General features: G+C 47.9%; 1 protein-coding gene and 1 long non-coding RNA gene across 2 annotated transcripts; both read left to right on the forward strand.

Annotated features, from left to right (window-relative positions):
* The first annotated feature begins 7 nt into the window (after positions 1-7).
* Positions 8-1,555, forward strand: LOC143902801 (uncharacterized). The gene has a single exon (XM_077415974.1). It carries the CDS (start codon positions 8-10, stop codon positions 1,553-1,555), a length of 1,548 nt encoding a protein of 515 aa, XP_077272100.1.
* Positions 1,556-10,909: 9,354 nt separating this feature from the next.
* Positions 10,910-16,692, forward strand: LOC143902805 (uncharacterized). Its single transcript, XR_013258479.1, has 2 exons — positions 10,910-14,702; positions 14,836-16,692. It is a non-coding gene; the product is annotated as an uncharacterized LOC143902805 (long non-coding RNA).
* The last annotated feature ends 839 nt before the right edge of the window (positions 16,693-17,531 follow it).

The raw sequence follows: 17,531 nt of genomic DNA on the forward strand, positions 1-17,531 counted from the left end.
AGACCAGATGCCCGAACAACGAGTCGTGGTGCAAGCCGCCACTGAGAAGGTTGAAGTCGAGCCTGACATGCTACTCAGGTTCTCATCCCTGCACCGGCTACTGAGAGTCACGGCCTGGTGCTCTCGATGGCGACACTCCGTCGCCCGCACGACGCTCACGCTTCAACCTGACGAGATAGATGAGGCACTGTTTCTGTGGCTCCGCGTGGTGCAAGGGTTGCACTACGCCGCCGAAGTCACCGCAGTCGCCTTCAACCGCACTGTACCACTGAGGAGCTCACTGGTGCACTTAAATCCATTCCTGGACGACCACGGCGTATTACGAGCAGGAGGACGCCTGAAGCACGCTCCGCTACCTCACGATGAGAAGCACCCAATGATCGTCCCAACATCTTCATGGCTCACTCGATTACTGATCGACTCCTGCCACCGTCGAACGCTGCACGGGGGAGTGCAGCTCACTCTCGGGCTCCTCCGCCTTCGATTCTGGATCCCTCGAGGTCGGACCGTGGTCAAACAGATGCTGCATCGGTGCGTCACGTGCACGCGATGGCGAGCGGCCACACCGCAGCCGCCCATGGGAAATCTTCCTCGAGGACGAGTCACACCAGCGCGCCCGTTCCTCCGGACCGGCTTGGACTACGCCGGCCCCATTCTCATCCGCACGAGCCGGGGACGAGGGCACAAGGCCCACAAGGCCTTCATCGCCGTGTTCGTCTGCCTCAGCTCCAAGGCAGTGCATCTCGACGTGGTCTCCGACTATACGACGGATGCATTTCTGGCTGCATTCCGTCGCTTCACAGCACGTCGAGGCCTCTGCGAGGAGATTTACTCGGACTGCGGCACCAATTTCGTCGGCGCTGACCGAGTTCTCCAAGACATGTTTCGCGCGTCATCCGCCGACGGCCGTCGCATCGCCCATTCTGTCACCTCCGAAGGTGTGAAATGGCACTTTAATCCGCCTGCCGCACCACACTTCGGCGGACTTTGGGAGGCAGCGGTGAAATCCACAAAACATCACCTGCGACGAGTGATCAGAGAGAGCACACTCACTTTCGAGGAAATGTCCACGTTCCTCGCACAAGTCGAAGCCTGCCTGAATTCACGACCGCTGCAGGCTTTATCTGACGACCCGGACGATATTTCCGCACTCACACCGGGGCATTTCCTGATCGGCTCCCCGCTGCTGGCCGTGCCCGAGCCTTCACTCGAAGAGACTGCCGACGGCACGCTATCCCGGTGGCAGCACATTCAGAAAATGCGCAATCACTTCTGGTCTCGATGGTCACGGGAATATATCCACGGGATGACAGCCCGGCCGAAGTGGCACAAAACCGAGGACGTCCCGGACGTGGGAGCCTTGTGCCTCGTACGCTCCGAGAACACTCCGCCGAGTCGATGGCCTCTCGCCCGGATCGTGAGACTGCACCCAGGGGACGACGGCGTGGTCCGCGTTGCAAAGATTCGGACAGCCACCTCAGAGCTCGTGCGCCCGCTGTGCAAGCTCGTGCTACTTCCTTGGATCAAGGACCAGACGCCGCCGACGGATGCGTGAGCCACTCGACATTTACGATTGATTAATTGTCGGTCTCGGCCCTCAGCCTATGTTTAATCGTTGTTATCGGCCCTCAGCCTATGTTTAATCGTTGTCATCGGCCCTCAGCCTATGCTCAATTGTCTTTGTCGGCCCTCTGCTAATGTTTAATTATCTTCGTTGGCTTTCTGCCACTATTCACAGTTCACGTCGTAAAATCACTTTCGCGCATCACTTTCACATACCACGAACTCGCGTTACGCATGTATCGCGAATATTTATGTGTTTTGCTCGGGATCGTCGCACGTTATGACACTGCGCAGGCGCGTCACGCCGCTGGCGCTCGCCTGCACCACGCGCTGAAATCGCGTTCAGTGAAATCGATCGCATATCGATTCGGCTGCATGTCTGCACATGCATGCCTGCAGTAAATTCAGTAAAGTAATATTCGCGTGAAATGCCGTTCAAGAATTGTCACGGAAATATTCGGTATAGCATGGATCTTTTGGGATCAACTTTCCAGAAACTTTGACTTTATTATCAATAATAAAGTCAAACAACAATGCTAGAACAAAGGAACGATCCATGCTATACACAAAGCACTCGAAAACAGGTGACGACCCCGTCGGGTCACCACGCAAACGGTGACGTCAGCTCCATGACGCGAGACTCCGACGGCCAATCACCCTCCCGAAATTCTGAGAAATCTGCAGGGAGGGAGTTTCGCCTCGGAGGAGTTAAAAGGACCGCCGCTGCGCCGCGGAATCGATTTCGCTCGCAGATCACCGCTAGTATCTTTATACAATCGCCTTGCTTTACCGTTCATCACCGCTTTTCGCTAGCTTAATTGCTATATCGCCGCTTTCGCCGAGCTAAACTCTGTGCGCGCTCATGGTATTTTGCCTGAAAGGGAAACTCGTGTAAATAACTGTACATATATTGAACATTAAACTTTGTATTTCGGTACTTGCTGTTCCTCTCCGTTTCTTTTGTGGTCGTCCTCTACCGCGCGCTATCTCGCGCTACCGAGCGCTCTCGTACAATTGTCAACGTCGTTTACGTTTGCAGTATCAATATCCATATACAAATATAAAATGTATTACATATATATATATATATGTAGGTCTGGAAGTATGTTCCGGGACTTTTATTTTTGATATCGGTATATTCCGGGACATTTGGCAGTTTCCAGGACTGTCCTGGAAAAAATTGATGTCCTACGGCATTTTTTGGGACAGTTTTTTGAATCTGATTACATATATATGCGTTATATTCCAGGACTGTACATTTCAAAAAACGTAAACAGTCCCGGAACATACCTCTGGACCTACATATATATATATATATATATATACACATACATACGTGTGCGTGCGTGCGTGCGTGCGTGCGTGCGTGCGTGCGTGCGTGCGTGCGTGCGTGCGTGCGTGCGTGCGTGCGTGCGTGCGTGTGTGCGTGTGTATGTGTGTTACAGTTACGATTCATATTCCAAAAATTTTTGAATAATTTTATAAATATATTTATAGATGTCAAATTTTATTTCAAAATATAACTTCAATGAACGTTTTAGTATAAAATTATTTTTTTTTAGTTCATATACTTTTACTGCTTTTAATTAAGCTATTAAAAGTAAAACCTTAATCATTTGTAAATTTACCTTTATATTCAGTTGATTCAACTTCATGGATGGGTTGTGAATTGCGTAATCCATCGTATATTTCAATGTTATGTTGATCATAATTATCATAATTATTAGAATTATTTAGCTGTTGTGGCAATACTATATGTATTCCTCTTTCCAAAGATAACCGTTCATTATGAACCAAACGACGAATATGTCTTTTAGAATATGTGCGTTTCATGTCTATGTAGGAATACACGGTACTTAAATTGAATGAGAACATAATAGAATTGTGTAATATACAGACATAAATAATTATTTTATAAAATACATAAAATTTGTGATTTTAACGTAAATAATTATTAGTTCTATAGCATATTCTGTGCCACAATATATTATAACGTAATAATTTAAATAAATAATATACAACCACTTTAATGAATATTAATATACATATTTTTACTTCACGTTTTTATGTTTTTTGTTTGCGAAAGAGCAAGTCGTAACTGAGTGAGTCCGATCGAAAAATACGCACGAGATTTGCAAGCAACTGACTAACATAGAAACGTCGGTCCATATTTTTCGGTATCCGATGAGTAAGAGTATGTGAATGCACCTTACAATTAGCAAATAAATAGACTATTTACATAGAATAAGCGATAATCAAGGTATATTGGATTAGATTCTGTGCCAGCAGAATTTAATTTCATGAATGTCAACGCACCTCTCAAATATTCTATATCATGTTACATATTGTTACGCCCGTGCTGTTCGCCTGTGCCGTGCGCTCATGTGGGTCGCCCCGTAGCGAGAAGTTGCGGGTCGCCTTAGCGACGGTTGATTGTTTATAATTACGCTTGTCAGATTTGGCTCTGAACTTTGTATCTAACGGACGTGACTTGTTGTATCTGAGCAATAAATCCGTTCTTTATAATAATAGAGAGTTCCTTTATTCCCGTGACGGGGAAGCGCGGCGCGTTCGGGAGTGAGGTGATAGTGTGAGTGTGACGAACGCGCGGCGAGTGTAACATTTTTTGGGGGGCTCGTCCGGGATCGGACGAGCGAGGATCGGACGAGCGAAGATCGGACGAGCGAGAGATACGATACGAGCGACGAGCGACGATACGACGGCCATGTCCAGCACAAGGAAACGGCTGAGGGAAGCGATTCCGCAGTCGGGCGCTACGGAGACGTCGGCGGAAGTTGTGACTCTCCAGGCCGTCATACAAGAGATCCGCCAGATGCGCGAGGAACACGCACGTAGAGAGCGCGATTATGCGGAGACGTTCCGCCGCCAGGAGGAGGAGCTCTGCCGTCTCCGCGGGATTATCTCCAACACAGAGCTAAGTCCTTTTATTAATAGAGCGTCCGGGGACTCGAGGGCGCAAGACGCGAGCGGCGCGGAAACGCAAAATGCGTACACGGGAAAGAGAGCCAACGTCGCGAGCGGCGCGGAGGTACGGTCGGTGCGCGTGGGTAAAAGTGTCGCGGTCGCAAGTGAGCTTAAATACAAGCTGAAACCCGACACGTATGACGGAACCGTCTCATTGGACGAATATTTCTCGCAATTAAATTTAATCGCGCGGGCGAATAATTGGGATGACGCTACCAAAACGATCGCGTTGGCTTTGAGCCTGAGGGGGAAAGCGCGCTCAGTTTTGGAGACGGTTGAGGACGTCGAACGACTGGATTTCGCTGAGCTCAAAGCAAAGCTTGAACTGCGTTTCGGGGAGGGACGACAATCGCAGAATAGCTATGTCGCGTTCACGAATCGTAAGCAGAAATTTGGGGAAGATTTGGCTGCTCTTGGTTCCGAAATCGACAGACTATCGCGCCTGGCGTACCCGAGTGCCCGTGTGAGTTACGCGATAAGATCGCTTGCGCACAATTTGTTACTGCCGTCTCGGATAGTTTCATTAAACGAGCGCTTCAAATGGAAGGTATTACCTCTCTGAATGCAGCCGTCGAAAGAGTTAAAGCATTTAGAATTATTCAGGGAGACAATTATAGAGAAAATTTTAATAAAAATTTTGCGAAAAAGGGAGTCGTACATGCGGGTGATAATGAAAAACGTGCTGAAGAAAAGAAAAGTGTAGAGAAAGAGAAAGAGAAGGCGGGGAAGGGCCCGAAGGGAAATTGGCATAGCAGCAAATTTGGCGCCAGCCGCGGCGAATGTTGGACCTGTGGCAAGACCGGACATTTCCGGTCTGAATGCCCTGAGGAAGGGAAAAACGCGATCTAGTCAAACTTTGCGGGGTGGGTTTGGCTCGAATTATCGATACCCCGATTATTACTGATAAAAATGTTGTTCTGAATATTAAGGTGGAGGTGGATAAGGTTATTGAGGAAATGAGGGCATGCGGAGTAATTGAGGAATCAAATAGCCCTTGGATTTCTCCTGTTGTATTAATACGGAAAAAGGACGGAACAATAAGATTTTGCGTGGATTACCGTTTTGTAAACGCTTTGACTGAGAAAGACTCATATCCCCTCCCCAGAATCGACGATATTTTTGATCAACTTGCAGGTAACGTTTGGTTCTGTACTTTGGATTTAAAAAGTGGTTATTGGCAGATTAAAATTCGTACTGAGGATAAGGAGAAAACGGCTTTTTCATTTGGCAGGAGGCTTTGGCAGTTTACGGTGATGCCTTTCGGATTATGTAACGCCCCAGCGACTTTTGAACGCCTAATGGAAAAAGTTTTACGTGGTTTACTTTTTAAAATTTGTTTGGTTTACTTAGATGATATAATAATTTTTGGAAAAACTTTCGAAAAAATGTTGGCTAATTTAGAAAAAGTATTTCTACGTTTACAAGAGGCAAATTTAAAAATAAATCCTAAGAAGTGCGTATTGTTTAGTAAAAAAGTGAAATCTTTGGGGCATGTAATTTCGGCGGAAGGCATCTCTACTGACCCTGAGAAGGTTGCTGCCGTTGAGGGGTGGCCGGTTCCTCACACGAAAACTCAATTGAGAAGTTTTCTTGGATTTTGTTTTTATTATCGGAAATTCATTAAAGGTTTTTCTTCGATAGCTAAACCTTTATATGAGTTAACGGGGAATCGGATGAAATTTATTTGGAAAGAGAAATATCAAAACTCTTTTGATGAATTGAAGCGGACGTTGTCCTCTCCTCCGGTGCTTTCTTTTCCGAAGGGGGAGGGGGAGTTTATCTTAGATACAGACGCTTCCAATATAGGAATTGGCGCGGTTTTATCACAGAAGCAGGAAGGAGAGGAGAGGATCATTGCATATTTTAGTCGCGTCTTTAATAAAGCCGAGCGGAATTATTGCGTGACTCATTGTGAGCTCTTGGCGATTGTAGATTCTATTAAGTTCTTTCGGCATTACCTTTTGGGACGAGAATTTTTTATCCGTACGGATCATGTTTCGTTGCGTTGGCTTATGTCTTTCAGGGATTTAGATGGACAGTTGGCCCGTTGGTTGGAGAGACTTCAGCAATACCAATTTGTTGTTGTCTACAGGAAAGAACTTTCTCACAAGAATGCTGACGGACTGTCGAGACGGTCATGTGAATTATTCGGCTGTGAGTATTGTGCCAAAGTGGAGAAGAAAGACTCTGCAACTATGGAGAAAGAAATCGCTCGCATTGAGTTAATTAAAGAAAGTCCGATAAACTGGCGTCTGGAACAAAAGGCAGACCCAAGTATTTCAATTATACTCCAAGGCAAGGAGGTTGGAGTTCGCCCACCACGCTCTGTGTTAACTTTGGAAGATGTCTCTGCGCAAATCTATTGGTCATATTGGGATGCTCTAGTCCTGAAAGAGGGAATACTCTTTAAAAAATGGGAAGCTTCAAACCTTAAATCGAGTTTTCTGCAACTAGTAGTTCCTCGGAAATTCACTAAGAAAATTCTTGAAGAATTGCACGATTCTCCTTCTGGAGGTCATTTCGGAATAAATAAAACTCTGGGGAAGGTCCGGAAACGTTATTTTTGGGCAACCTGCAAGCAGGACGTAGAAGACTGGTGCAGAACTTGTAAGGTTTGCGTTGCCAGAAAGGGCCCCTCGAGGAAAGGGAAATCTCCCCTTCAGATTTATAATGTTGAGGCACCCTTAGAGAGAGTACAGATTGACATCCTAGGCCCTCTTCCATCGACGAAATCCGGAAACAGATTCCTTCTCGTTATAGAGGATTGTTTTACAAAATGGGTGGAAGCTTTTCCCTTGAAGAACATGAGAGCGAGAACAGTAGCAGAAGTTTTCGTAAATCAGTTTGTTTCCAGACATGGTGTGCCCACAGAGGTTCATACTGACCAAGGCAGGAACTTTGAGTCGAAACTTTTCTCGGAGTTGATGGAATTTTTTGGAATTAAGAAAACGAGGACTACTGCTTTTCATCCGCAGTCTGACGGGCAAGTTGAACGTCAACATCAAACTATAACCAACTATCTAGCGAAATATGTCTCTGAGAATCAGAAAGACTGGGATAAATGGATCCCCATGTTTCTCTTGGCATATAGATCCTCGAAACATGAAACAACCAGAGTAACCCCCTCTGAATTATATTTTGCTCAAGATCTCAAATTACCATCAGATCTGTTACGGGGAAGTCCTTTAAAATTCCCTGAAGGGGAGTCACCATTGGTTGGAAATTTTGTAAGGAATTTAAGAGAAAAACTGGAGGAAATTCATTCCATTGCGCGGGAGCAAATGAATTTAAGATCTTCTCGTATGAAAGCTCGATATGATCGCGGAGTTAGACAAGTTCTTTTTTAGGTGGGGCAGAGAGTTTGGTTTTTTAATCTCCGAAGGTTTAGAGGGAAGGCTCAAAAATTGCAAAGCAGTTGGAAAGGTCCTTATTTGATAATAAAGAAGCTTAGTGATATGGTATATTGTATCCGTAAATCACCTCGTCATAAGAGTAAAGTGGTACATTCAGATAGATTAGCTATTTATTCTGAAAGGAAGTTGGGTTGAAGAGTTAGCGTAGGTCGGAGCCCTAAAGAGAATGTGTGACAATGTCTGGAATTTTAGATGTATTTAAATGGAGTCTTAAATGTTCTTAATTAAGAAATAAAGAATGAGTTTTGTTTTAATTTTGCTGTTTAATGTTTTGTTCCCTGTTACAGTGCGTAATGTTTGTTTTCCCAGAGGAAGTTGGCGGTACGTGAGAAGATAAGGAGGTACTGCGGCAGAACATCGGCCGAAGATTTCTCAGGAAAATTTTTTTTTTTTTTTTTTTTTTTTTTTTTTTTTTTTTTATTGCCTCGCCCACGGTTTTTTTTTTAATTGTGGTTTTTCCGTGGGACGTAGAGCGAATGCTGAGGCAGGGACTTGGGGAGCCCTGCGGGGCGTTGGGTCCACATAAGTTTCCCCCCCCCTTGTCCGAAGATTCGGTGGCGACGTGGGAAGCCGGCAGCAAAAGAAACGGCGCGGAAGAAGCGGAGCTTACGAGGTCGCCTCCATCGGAGGAGGGAGCCTGGCCAGCTCTCTCCCGAAGAGGCTTGGACGGGACCTTGGCGTGCGGCTACCGGGGGCCAAGAGGAATGGGGCCCGGTAACTTGGAGCAGCAGCTCGAGGAGGGCAAGTGAACCATTCGGCGCCCTGGGGCTCACAAGGTAAAGAAGCTGGACCGCAAGAAACTACCCTCCCGGATTGTCGGGGCGACAATCTTAGAAGAGGGGGGGATAGTGTTACGCCCGTGCTGTTCGCCTGTGCCGTGCGCTCATGTGGGTCGCCCTGTAGCGAGAAGTTGCGGGTCGCCTTAGCGACGGTTGATTGTTTATAATTACGCTGGTCAGATTTGGCTCTGAACTTCGTATCTTACGGACGTGACTCGTTGAATCTGAGCAATAAATCCGTTCTTTATAATAATAGAGAGTTCATTTATTTCCGGTGACGGGGAAGCGCGGCGCGTTCGGAAGTGTGGTGATAGTGTGAGTGTGACGAACGCGCGGCGAGTGTAACAATATGTATACACATGCTCCTACTCGTTGGATATCGATAAATATATACCAATATTTGCATAAATAATTAGAGCAAACTCACCGATATGGCCGGAATCCTGTTTGTGGAAGATCCTCACTAACCTCGCTTTTGAGTGCTTTGTTGACATACACGGCACATGGGGCCACTGCAGATCTTCTTTTTTTATATAACGTAATACGTAAAAAAATCTGCGTAATAACAAAATCACAGCACTGGCACTTGATTGCACGGCAACGTACGGGGCTAATGGCAGGATGATACAGGATCGCGATCAAAAGGGTCGATGGGTAGCGGCGGCTTGTGCTTGCACAATGGGAGTGAGCCTCACGCGACCGTTGGCGTAGTAATAGCGCCTGGCCGCGTGATACGCGCGTGCTTTGCAGCGCGACGCTTCGCGCAAATCCAAATGCAGTACTCGCCGTTTTTCGCGGAGCCATTAACGATACACAGACTTTTTTAATTACAATGAGACATTTTTAGAAAGATGAGATTTTCTCTTATTGTCTAATTACAGGGGAATATTAAATTTTTGTTATGTAATGTTTAACAGACTTTTTTTTTAATCTCCTGCATATATTTGTAGATATTTATAATATGTACATAATTTCTATATATTAAATATATATAAAATTATAATATACGTAATATATATGTAATTTATATATATATTATATTTCAGCTGAGACTTCTACGTAAAAACCTTTCACAAACATCGCCTAAACGTTTCAAATATTGTGTTCCTATGTCATGTTTTTTAAACATACCAGCGACGTTTTAGTGTTACTTAAAAACTTTTTGGAAACTTCGAAACATTTCTGAAACATTTCTGTTAAGTTTTGTGCTATGTGGGTGTCCGTCTAGTCACAAGCGACGTCATATTGGCAAACAATAATAAAAGTTTATTTTTGATTAACCATACCTACCTTTTCATTTACACCCTCCGAACGCAAACATAACCGACGCAATGGAAATGGGCAAATGGTAGCAATCAAAGTAATAACGAACTAGTTTAATGACTTTGAGGTTATAAGTGCACTCAGGAGAGTCAAAGAAACACGATACCAAAAGTGGAAAACCACGATGCGGTTTAAGATTAAGCAAAAGCTAGTGTTTAGGATTAAGGTAAAATCAGGTGGCAGGGCGCTGTCGCGAAAGTAATGGCCCCTGGCGCAAGCACAAACAACCCTCGCGCTTGACTCGACTTTATCCGAGATCACCCGAGTATCGCGCTGGCCGTTTCGACAGCGCGATTGCAAAACGCGCACGCGTATTCCTAAATATGTATACCGCGCAACGCGTTACATCGCGGATCCATGTGATTCGCCCTTCGTGAGGCCCATACCCCCGCCGAGGGTCTCCTATCGGGACGAAGGATAATCGATATCGATCCGCGCTCTCTTCTGTTCTCTGCCGCGAAAAGAGACACATCGAGCCGGGCGTTCGCGACATTGTGCCTATCGGGAGTGGTCTCGACCGCCAGTGCGTGAAGTCCGTAATCAAGTTTCATCGCGAGCCGCATCCGTGAGATCGCCGCGTGAAACATCTCGAATCGCTCGTTCACTCGTGCTGCGAAGAGTGAGCCGTTTTCCGACTGCGAGGAGTTCGGTCTTGAGGGACGCGAGAAGCCCTGTGCGAGCGGTAATTTCGAGCGTACAAGTGTCGTCGCGAGTGGCATTAGTCGTCGCGCACTATCTCTCGTCATACGAGATTGACGAGATTTGTCGCCCGCAATCGAGTGGGCAACGCGTACAAACGGATCACGTGATCACCGCGTGCGGTACCGTGATCCTCATATAAAAGAACGTACAGACGGCGAACGAGACCGTCACATGCAGTCAGTCCGGGTATAGTGATTGCAACAAGTGTTGTGATAACCGAGCGTAAGTGCAAGCGAGCACTTCTCAATAACTCAGCGCAGGGAGTTCGATCCCGATATCGACCCCTCTCTCGCGGCTATTTTGTCGTGCCGCGCCGTTCGTGAACACGGACCATCAGCGTGAATGTAAAGCGTATAGTGATTGTGTAAAACGCGAACTCACTATCGCGCACCCGAGACAAAAGGACAGCCTGAGCATCTCGCCCCTCGTGACCGCGGTCGCTCGTCTGCTTCGCGCCAAGATATCCGTTGACCGCGAGCAAGATCTCCGGACGCGAGGGCGGTCATCTACCGCTCTACAAGATTTCCGTTTCGCGAGCCACGCAGACAGAAGGAGCGACTCAAGATTTCCGTCCCGCCATCCCGCGAATGCTCCGGGTGCTCGGGTGCGTGAATGCGAGAAGTACTCTATGTGCAATAAAGTGTGTTGATCAGAATAACCCGGCAAGCGTTTTTTGGAACCCTCTTTTCGCTACCTCCTTGGTTCTTGCCCCGCGCCCTGGACAGGGTGGTCCCGGCATACTTCGTGCCCTGAGGGTACCTCGGTCGCGCACGAAACAGCTAGAGAATACGATTTCGTTATTCCCAGCGCAAAATCACGCGTGGTTTGGAAGTTATAGCGTATAAAAGTATTTTTTTTCTCACGAGCGACACCCAAGACATCTGGAACACTTAACGGCGAAAACCCCATAGCGCTAGTGCACCGGGTTAACTAGCGAACCGTACGACTTCCACAGGAACAGAGGTCATCGATGGCCTCAGGGAAACGTAAGCCGATTGCACCAGTCTCGTCAACGGCGCGTTATTGCCCCGCAAATTAGCGAAGCAAGCGTCGTATCCGGGAAGTGAGGTCATAGGCGCAATGAGAATGTTACGTGGATAAAAAATCAAGGCGACATCGAGCCGGGGTTAGCGCCCGCGAAACTGGCAAACGGGACGTAGTATTCAGAAACAGACAGCGGAACTGTATTCTGGGTCGCGTGGGCAACACATACGTACCAACGTCGACAAGCTACGACGTACGCGCAACGAGTTAAAAGCGCAGGGGGTTTCTTCGAAAACAAAGACTAGAAATAAGCGTACTAGCTCGCGGTTAACACAAATATATACCTGGTGTTAACCTAGGAGTTATCACCACGGAGTTAGCGTACCAGAGCGACATCTCCAGGAGCAAACGATAGAATTACGTTCTAGGGGCCGCAGCGAATCTCGTGATAGGGTCGGCGATGACGCCCGACCAACGCGCGGAAAAGTAGCGAGGCACAAGGTTTATCAAGAAACTAAAAACGCAATTAGTCTCTACAAATTACGGAGAGCACGAATATGAGGTCGGCGACATTCCCCGATGCGTGCGCAGCGTTCTAGCGAACTATTAATCCAAGAGGGATGAAAATTAGTAGGAGAACGCAGCGACACACGTCCGTCACAGCCATAGCGAGAAATGGTAAGATTTCTCGGTGCAAATAAGAGGAGTTGCGAGAATATAATTAAAGTAAATGTGATGCGACGTTTTCAAAACGAAAGAAGAGTTCGAAAGCGACGCAGTTGAATAATATAAGAATTATTGTATGTATTTATGTATAAGTTTATTGTTTATCCTCGCAGGGTTTATGAGGCGTTTTTGTGAGGAACGATCCCAAACCTCTTACAAATACCAATCCCCTTATACCCGACCTGGCCGCGTGTGACCCTTTACATCCTGGTACCCTTCACCCTTTTGGACCCTGCCTCTCCTTTTCCTCCTCCTGGCCGTTTCTTCCATTGGACTTTCGTTGGAACCCTCTTTCCTTGCTCCAACTCCTCAGGTCTCCGTCTCCTCACCGCTCCCGCTTCTCATCCTGGTACCCCCACCCTTTCGAACCTTGCCTCTCCTTTTCCTCCTCCTGGCCGCTTCTTCCGTTGGGACCCTCTTTCCGTGCTCCAACTCCTCAGCTCTCCGCCTCCTCTACGCTCCCGCCTCTGTACATTCTTTTCCCTTCCTCCTTTCCTCGTTCTCTTCCTTCCCCTCTTTCTCCTCTCGACCCCCTACCCTCTCACCCCTCTCGATTCCCTCCTCCATCCACCCATATTCTCCTGTTTTCCCCCCGCGTTCTTTTTCCTTTATCTCTTTCTTCTCTTGCCTTCTCCAGCAACCTCCCCTTGTCTTTTCTCCTCCATGGCCAGGTCCTCGTCCACCCCTATCCCCCCTCTACCTAAATACCCCACACCCTCCTAACAGCTCCCTCCGCTCTCTCCTTCTCATCCTCCAACTCCACTATCAGCACCTTTTTCCCTCCCTCCCCGCTTCTTTTCCAGACTCTTCTAATTCTCGGCTCTCTAAGTCCTCGCTGTAACTCGTATTTGTATATTCTCTTCTCAGACTACCCTTCCGTCTTTTTGCCTTCGTCTCCTTCTCCTGCCCTGCGGCGGCTGATCCATACCTCTCAGCTCACAACGCTCGACGCTCCGCTTGATCATTCACCTCTCAGCTCACACCGCTCGACGCTCCGCTCGATTATTCAATCGATGCCAGCTCGATACTACCCTCACTTCTCACATCCGCAGTCCGTCGGTATATCACCTCACTCGCTTGCCGACTCGATCGATCTTACGGTCGATTTTCTACTTTTTTGCTAACCTGTACACACGTCTCTTTTGCTTATTCAATCGATCGATTGCGCCAACTTGCTACTACCCTCGCTTCTCACATCCGCCGTTCGTCGATATATCTCCTCTCTCGCATGCCGGCTCAATCGAACTCACGATCGATTCCTCGTTCCCGTTCGCTCGAGTATCCGCTCCTTCTGCACTCAATTCCTCGACTCACTTTGTACCCCTCCTACCTTCCCCCTCGCCGCGTCCTCCTTCCAATTCCTCTTCGTCATCCTAACCTCACTTTCAACTCTCCTCTTCTCCCTCGATTTCTGGCCGCTTCACCTCGATTCTACCTTCACCTCCAGTGCCAACGCTTCCTTTCAATCTCCTTCATACCCTCCTTCAATCCTGCACCTCCATCTTTTCACACAGCTCTGTTTTCGACCCTATTTCTACCTCCCCGAACTTTCCACCTGCTCCTCCGCCGAGGGCTAACGGGGGCCATCAATATAAGAATTATTGTTAATGCGTGCGCATAAATTGTAATAGTCATGTAACGATCGGAACACCCGGTAGACAGTGAAACATTCCGACAAAACAGCGAATGAATGCGAGCCTATTCATCGGTCATACCGAAAAACTTGTTTGCGACAACCCATCGAAAAACCACGCACGCGAACACAAAAGGCACACGCCGAGTACGCGTGCGAACGTACGTATCAAGCGGTCTGGGAAAAGAACCGAGAATTCCGCGTACGGGGCAAAATCCGAAATTACGTTGTAACAACGCGAAATACTTATATTATCGCGAACGTAAATCACACAATACGCGCATAGTGCGATAACGCGTGCGGAAAAGACTTTGTACTTGTATGAACGGTAGAATAAATTGTAATTTTACCCGAAATCGAAATAAGTGACAATAATTAACATTTTCCTGCACGACGATCCTGATTTTCGACTTACCTATTCACCTTACCTGTCGGCGTTTCAATGAAGATCTAATGGCGGTCCAGCGAAGGTCCCGAGGCAGTCCAGCGGTGCACAGCGGCAGTCCCACAACGGTTCAGCGGCGGTCCAGCGGCGATCCATCCAGAGGGGAACCTGAAACAGAAGAAAGGGGAATTAGCGAAGTCAACGAAAGGGTATGTGATCTACAGAATTATGTCTTTCTCGGTAGGCAGAGAGTAAAACCGAGTGGCGAGCGATATTAAAGTCAATCTTATTCCGAGTCGTGGTATTAACGACCCTCCGTCTGGTTATAACCTAACCTTGCAGCCGGCAGCTGCATTGCCGACGACCAACGACGACACAAAGAGACAACTTAGGATCATGGGGGATGTAGTGTTGCCACACCCCTTGGTGAAATACGATCAGGAAGAATAGGGGTATAGACCGGCATCACCACCCGGAGACAATGATGTGCGAGCCAGCCCTGAGATCATACAAGCCCAGCGGCGTGTAGTCCGGGCGGCAAAATTGAACGTAGCGACGATGGCGGAGCGATTGAGCGCCATGCGACGCGGGGCGACCATTTAAGGCGCCATATGCGTAAAAATGTAGATAATAGAATAAATAGGCTTAAGGATTAAAGATAGTAGATTAAGTGTCAAAGACTAGACACAAAAAAGTATATTTCTTATATTAGAGACATTCAGAGTTGCGTTTTGTTTTCCTGTACTTTTATTTGCGTTGCGTGGACGACAATTATGGTTTAAGTTTACGGAAACTCGTCCGAACGAGAAAAAAGGTTTAATTGCATTCAATAAAGAGTTTAATGTTGTTTTGATTAAATAAAGCTCTAAGTGTAATTTGTCCCGAGTACCCAGCGAACACAAAACCGATAAGTTAAGAAGAGCGGGGAGACTCACCTAGATAACCCCTGAAGGGGATGAGAGCCACTGGCGCGCGGTAAAGGCGCGTTCACACGAACTAGGGGGTAACTAAATAAGCCGAACCACCGAGCGAATCGGGACAAAAATAACGCGGGCGAATCACAGAGATGAATAATAACGTAAAGCCACCAACAAAAGTCCGACAAAGTGTGCGAAAACGAAAATCGGCTTACCACAGGCGATGGTAAGCACATCGGGTAAATAAACGACGCGAGCAATAAAGGTATGACGCGAGGGTAATTAGAACACCTCGAAAATAGGATTACCGCAAATAGATAACCTAGCGAAATAATAGGTATCGAGATCGCATTACCATACGGGATGGTAAGAGAACCACGCAAACCACGAGGTCGCAGGACAAATTAAGAACGACATAGGGATAAGTAGGCCGCGAAAACACCGTGGACATCGGCAACCGATAGGAATAATATGGAACTCGCGAAATCGAGTTACCAAGGAAAATGGTAAACGGATTTCACGGAGGAAAAGCCGGAGCGGTAAAATCGAAACGAGAATACAACCGTCGCGGGCTAAGTAAACGAGCCCACACAGAACGATAGACCAATGTATGCGACAAGTGACCAGTGGTCATACCACGAGGCTTCACGAAACAGCGAGCGAAGCGTTAGCTATAAGTAATCCATTGTAAACGCGGGGTCCCATCTCTACCGCGAAAATTAAGGATAAAATCCAGATGAACGAATAATTAATTACGAATTAATGGAAATGGGACACCGGGTAGATTCTCGAAGGAATGTTCGAGAAAGATGAAAAACTTGTTATTGCGAGAGCCATTATACCGAATAATAGGAAGGCGAATAATAAGACACAATAGGCCTTTTGTTCGAGGCAACATCTGCCTCAAAGGAACGCGGAAGCGATGTGTGGCACCTGGCATTGTAAGACGAACAGGTGTGCAACAGATGTGAAGAGGCGGAGCCACGCCGAAGTGGGGAGGCAGCTCCGAAGTCGGGAGCCCAAGCGAAGCCCAAGCATCAAGGATTCCGCGCTAGAGCTTCAACAAGTACAGTCGATTCGGTCTTGAGAACCTTACGATCAACACTTAGACTCTGCGTAACATATCCCGCGGTAGACGCGTTAAATCTTAAGTCGGTCACGCGAAATTTGTACAACCTGAATTAAAATAAAATAGATTATATTTTATTTGCTAAAAGAAATCAGAGTACTCAAATTTATTCGTGTGCGGGTAACCTACCTAAAAGACATACTTACCTGATCCTGATACTTACCTGTGGGCGATCCCAAGTCCGTTCGGGGAGATCCTAAGTCGGTCCAGCGCAGATCCAGAGACACAGTCAGCGGTGCACAGCTGCAGTCCAGAAAAGGTCCGAGGTGCTTGGTCCATCGACGATCCAAGATCCAGCGGCAACGGGGCGACCTGAAACAGAAACAAGGAAAGAGGAATCAGCGAGGCGTCGAAAGGTTGGGAAAATCCTAATATCTAGCGTTATCCTTTCTCGGTTTGGGGGTTAAAATCGAGTGGCGACCGTGTCGGTGACACCTAAATCTAAATCGGGGGGAACGTCACTCCTCCGTTCGGTTACAACCTAACCTCTCCCTCGCAATTCTCGTTCACAACAGTTGAGTCATGTACTTACCAATATTGTCAGTAGGTAAGCTAGGCCGGTTCTACCCCCGGGTGGTGCTCGAGGGGGGGTGAGGGGCGGGGGGGAACCGCGGGCGGGGGGGAACCGCGGGCGGGGGGACCGCGGGGGAGGGGGGAACCGCGTATTTCGGCGCCGCGGGAAAGGGGAGGGGGGGACCCGCATGTTTCGGCGTCGCGGGATAGGGGGAGGGGGGAACCGCGTTCTTGGGCGCCGCGGGAAAGGGAGGGGGGGAACCGCGTTCTTGGGCGTCGCGGGGGGAGGGTGAGGGGGAACCGCGTTTTCGCCGCGCCGTGTTTTCCGGCGCCGCGGGGCGACCGCGTTTCCGCCGCGCCGCGGGGCGAGGGGGGATCCGCGTTTTCGCCGCGCCGCGGAGCGTTCGCGTTTTCGGGCGCCGCGGGGCGAGGGGGTCAGCGTTTCGCCGCGCCGCGGAGTCCGCGTGACGTCACACGGC

The sequence above is a fragment of the Temnothorax americanus genome, unplaced genomic scaffold (assembly GCF_048541705.1).
Source record: "Temnothorax americanus isolate GAGA-0224 unplaced genomic scaffold, ASM4854170v1 Scaffold40, whole genome shotgun sequence".
Lineage (NCBI taxonomy): Eukaryota > Metazoa > Arthropoda > Insecta > Hymenoptera > Formicidae > Temnothorax > Temnothorax americanus.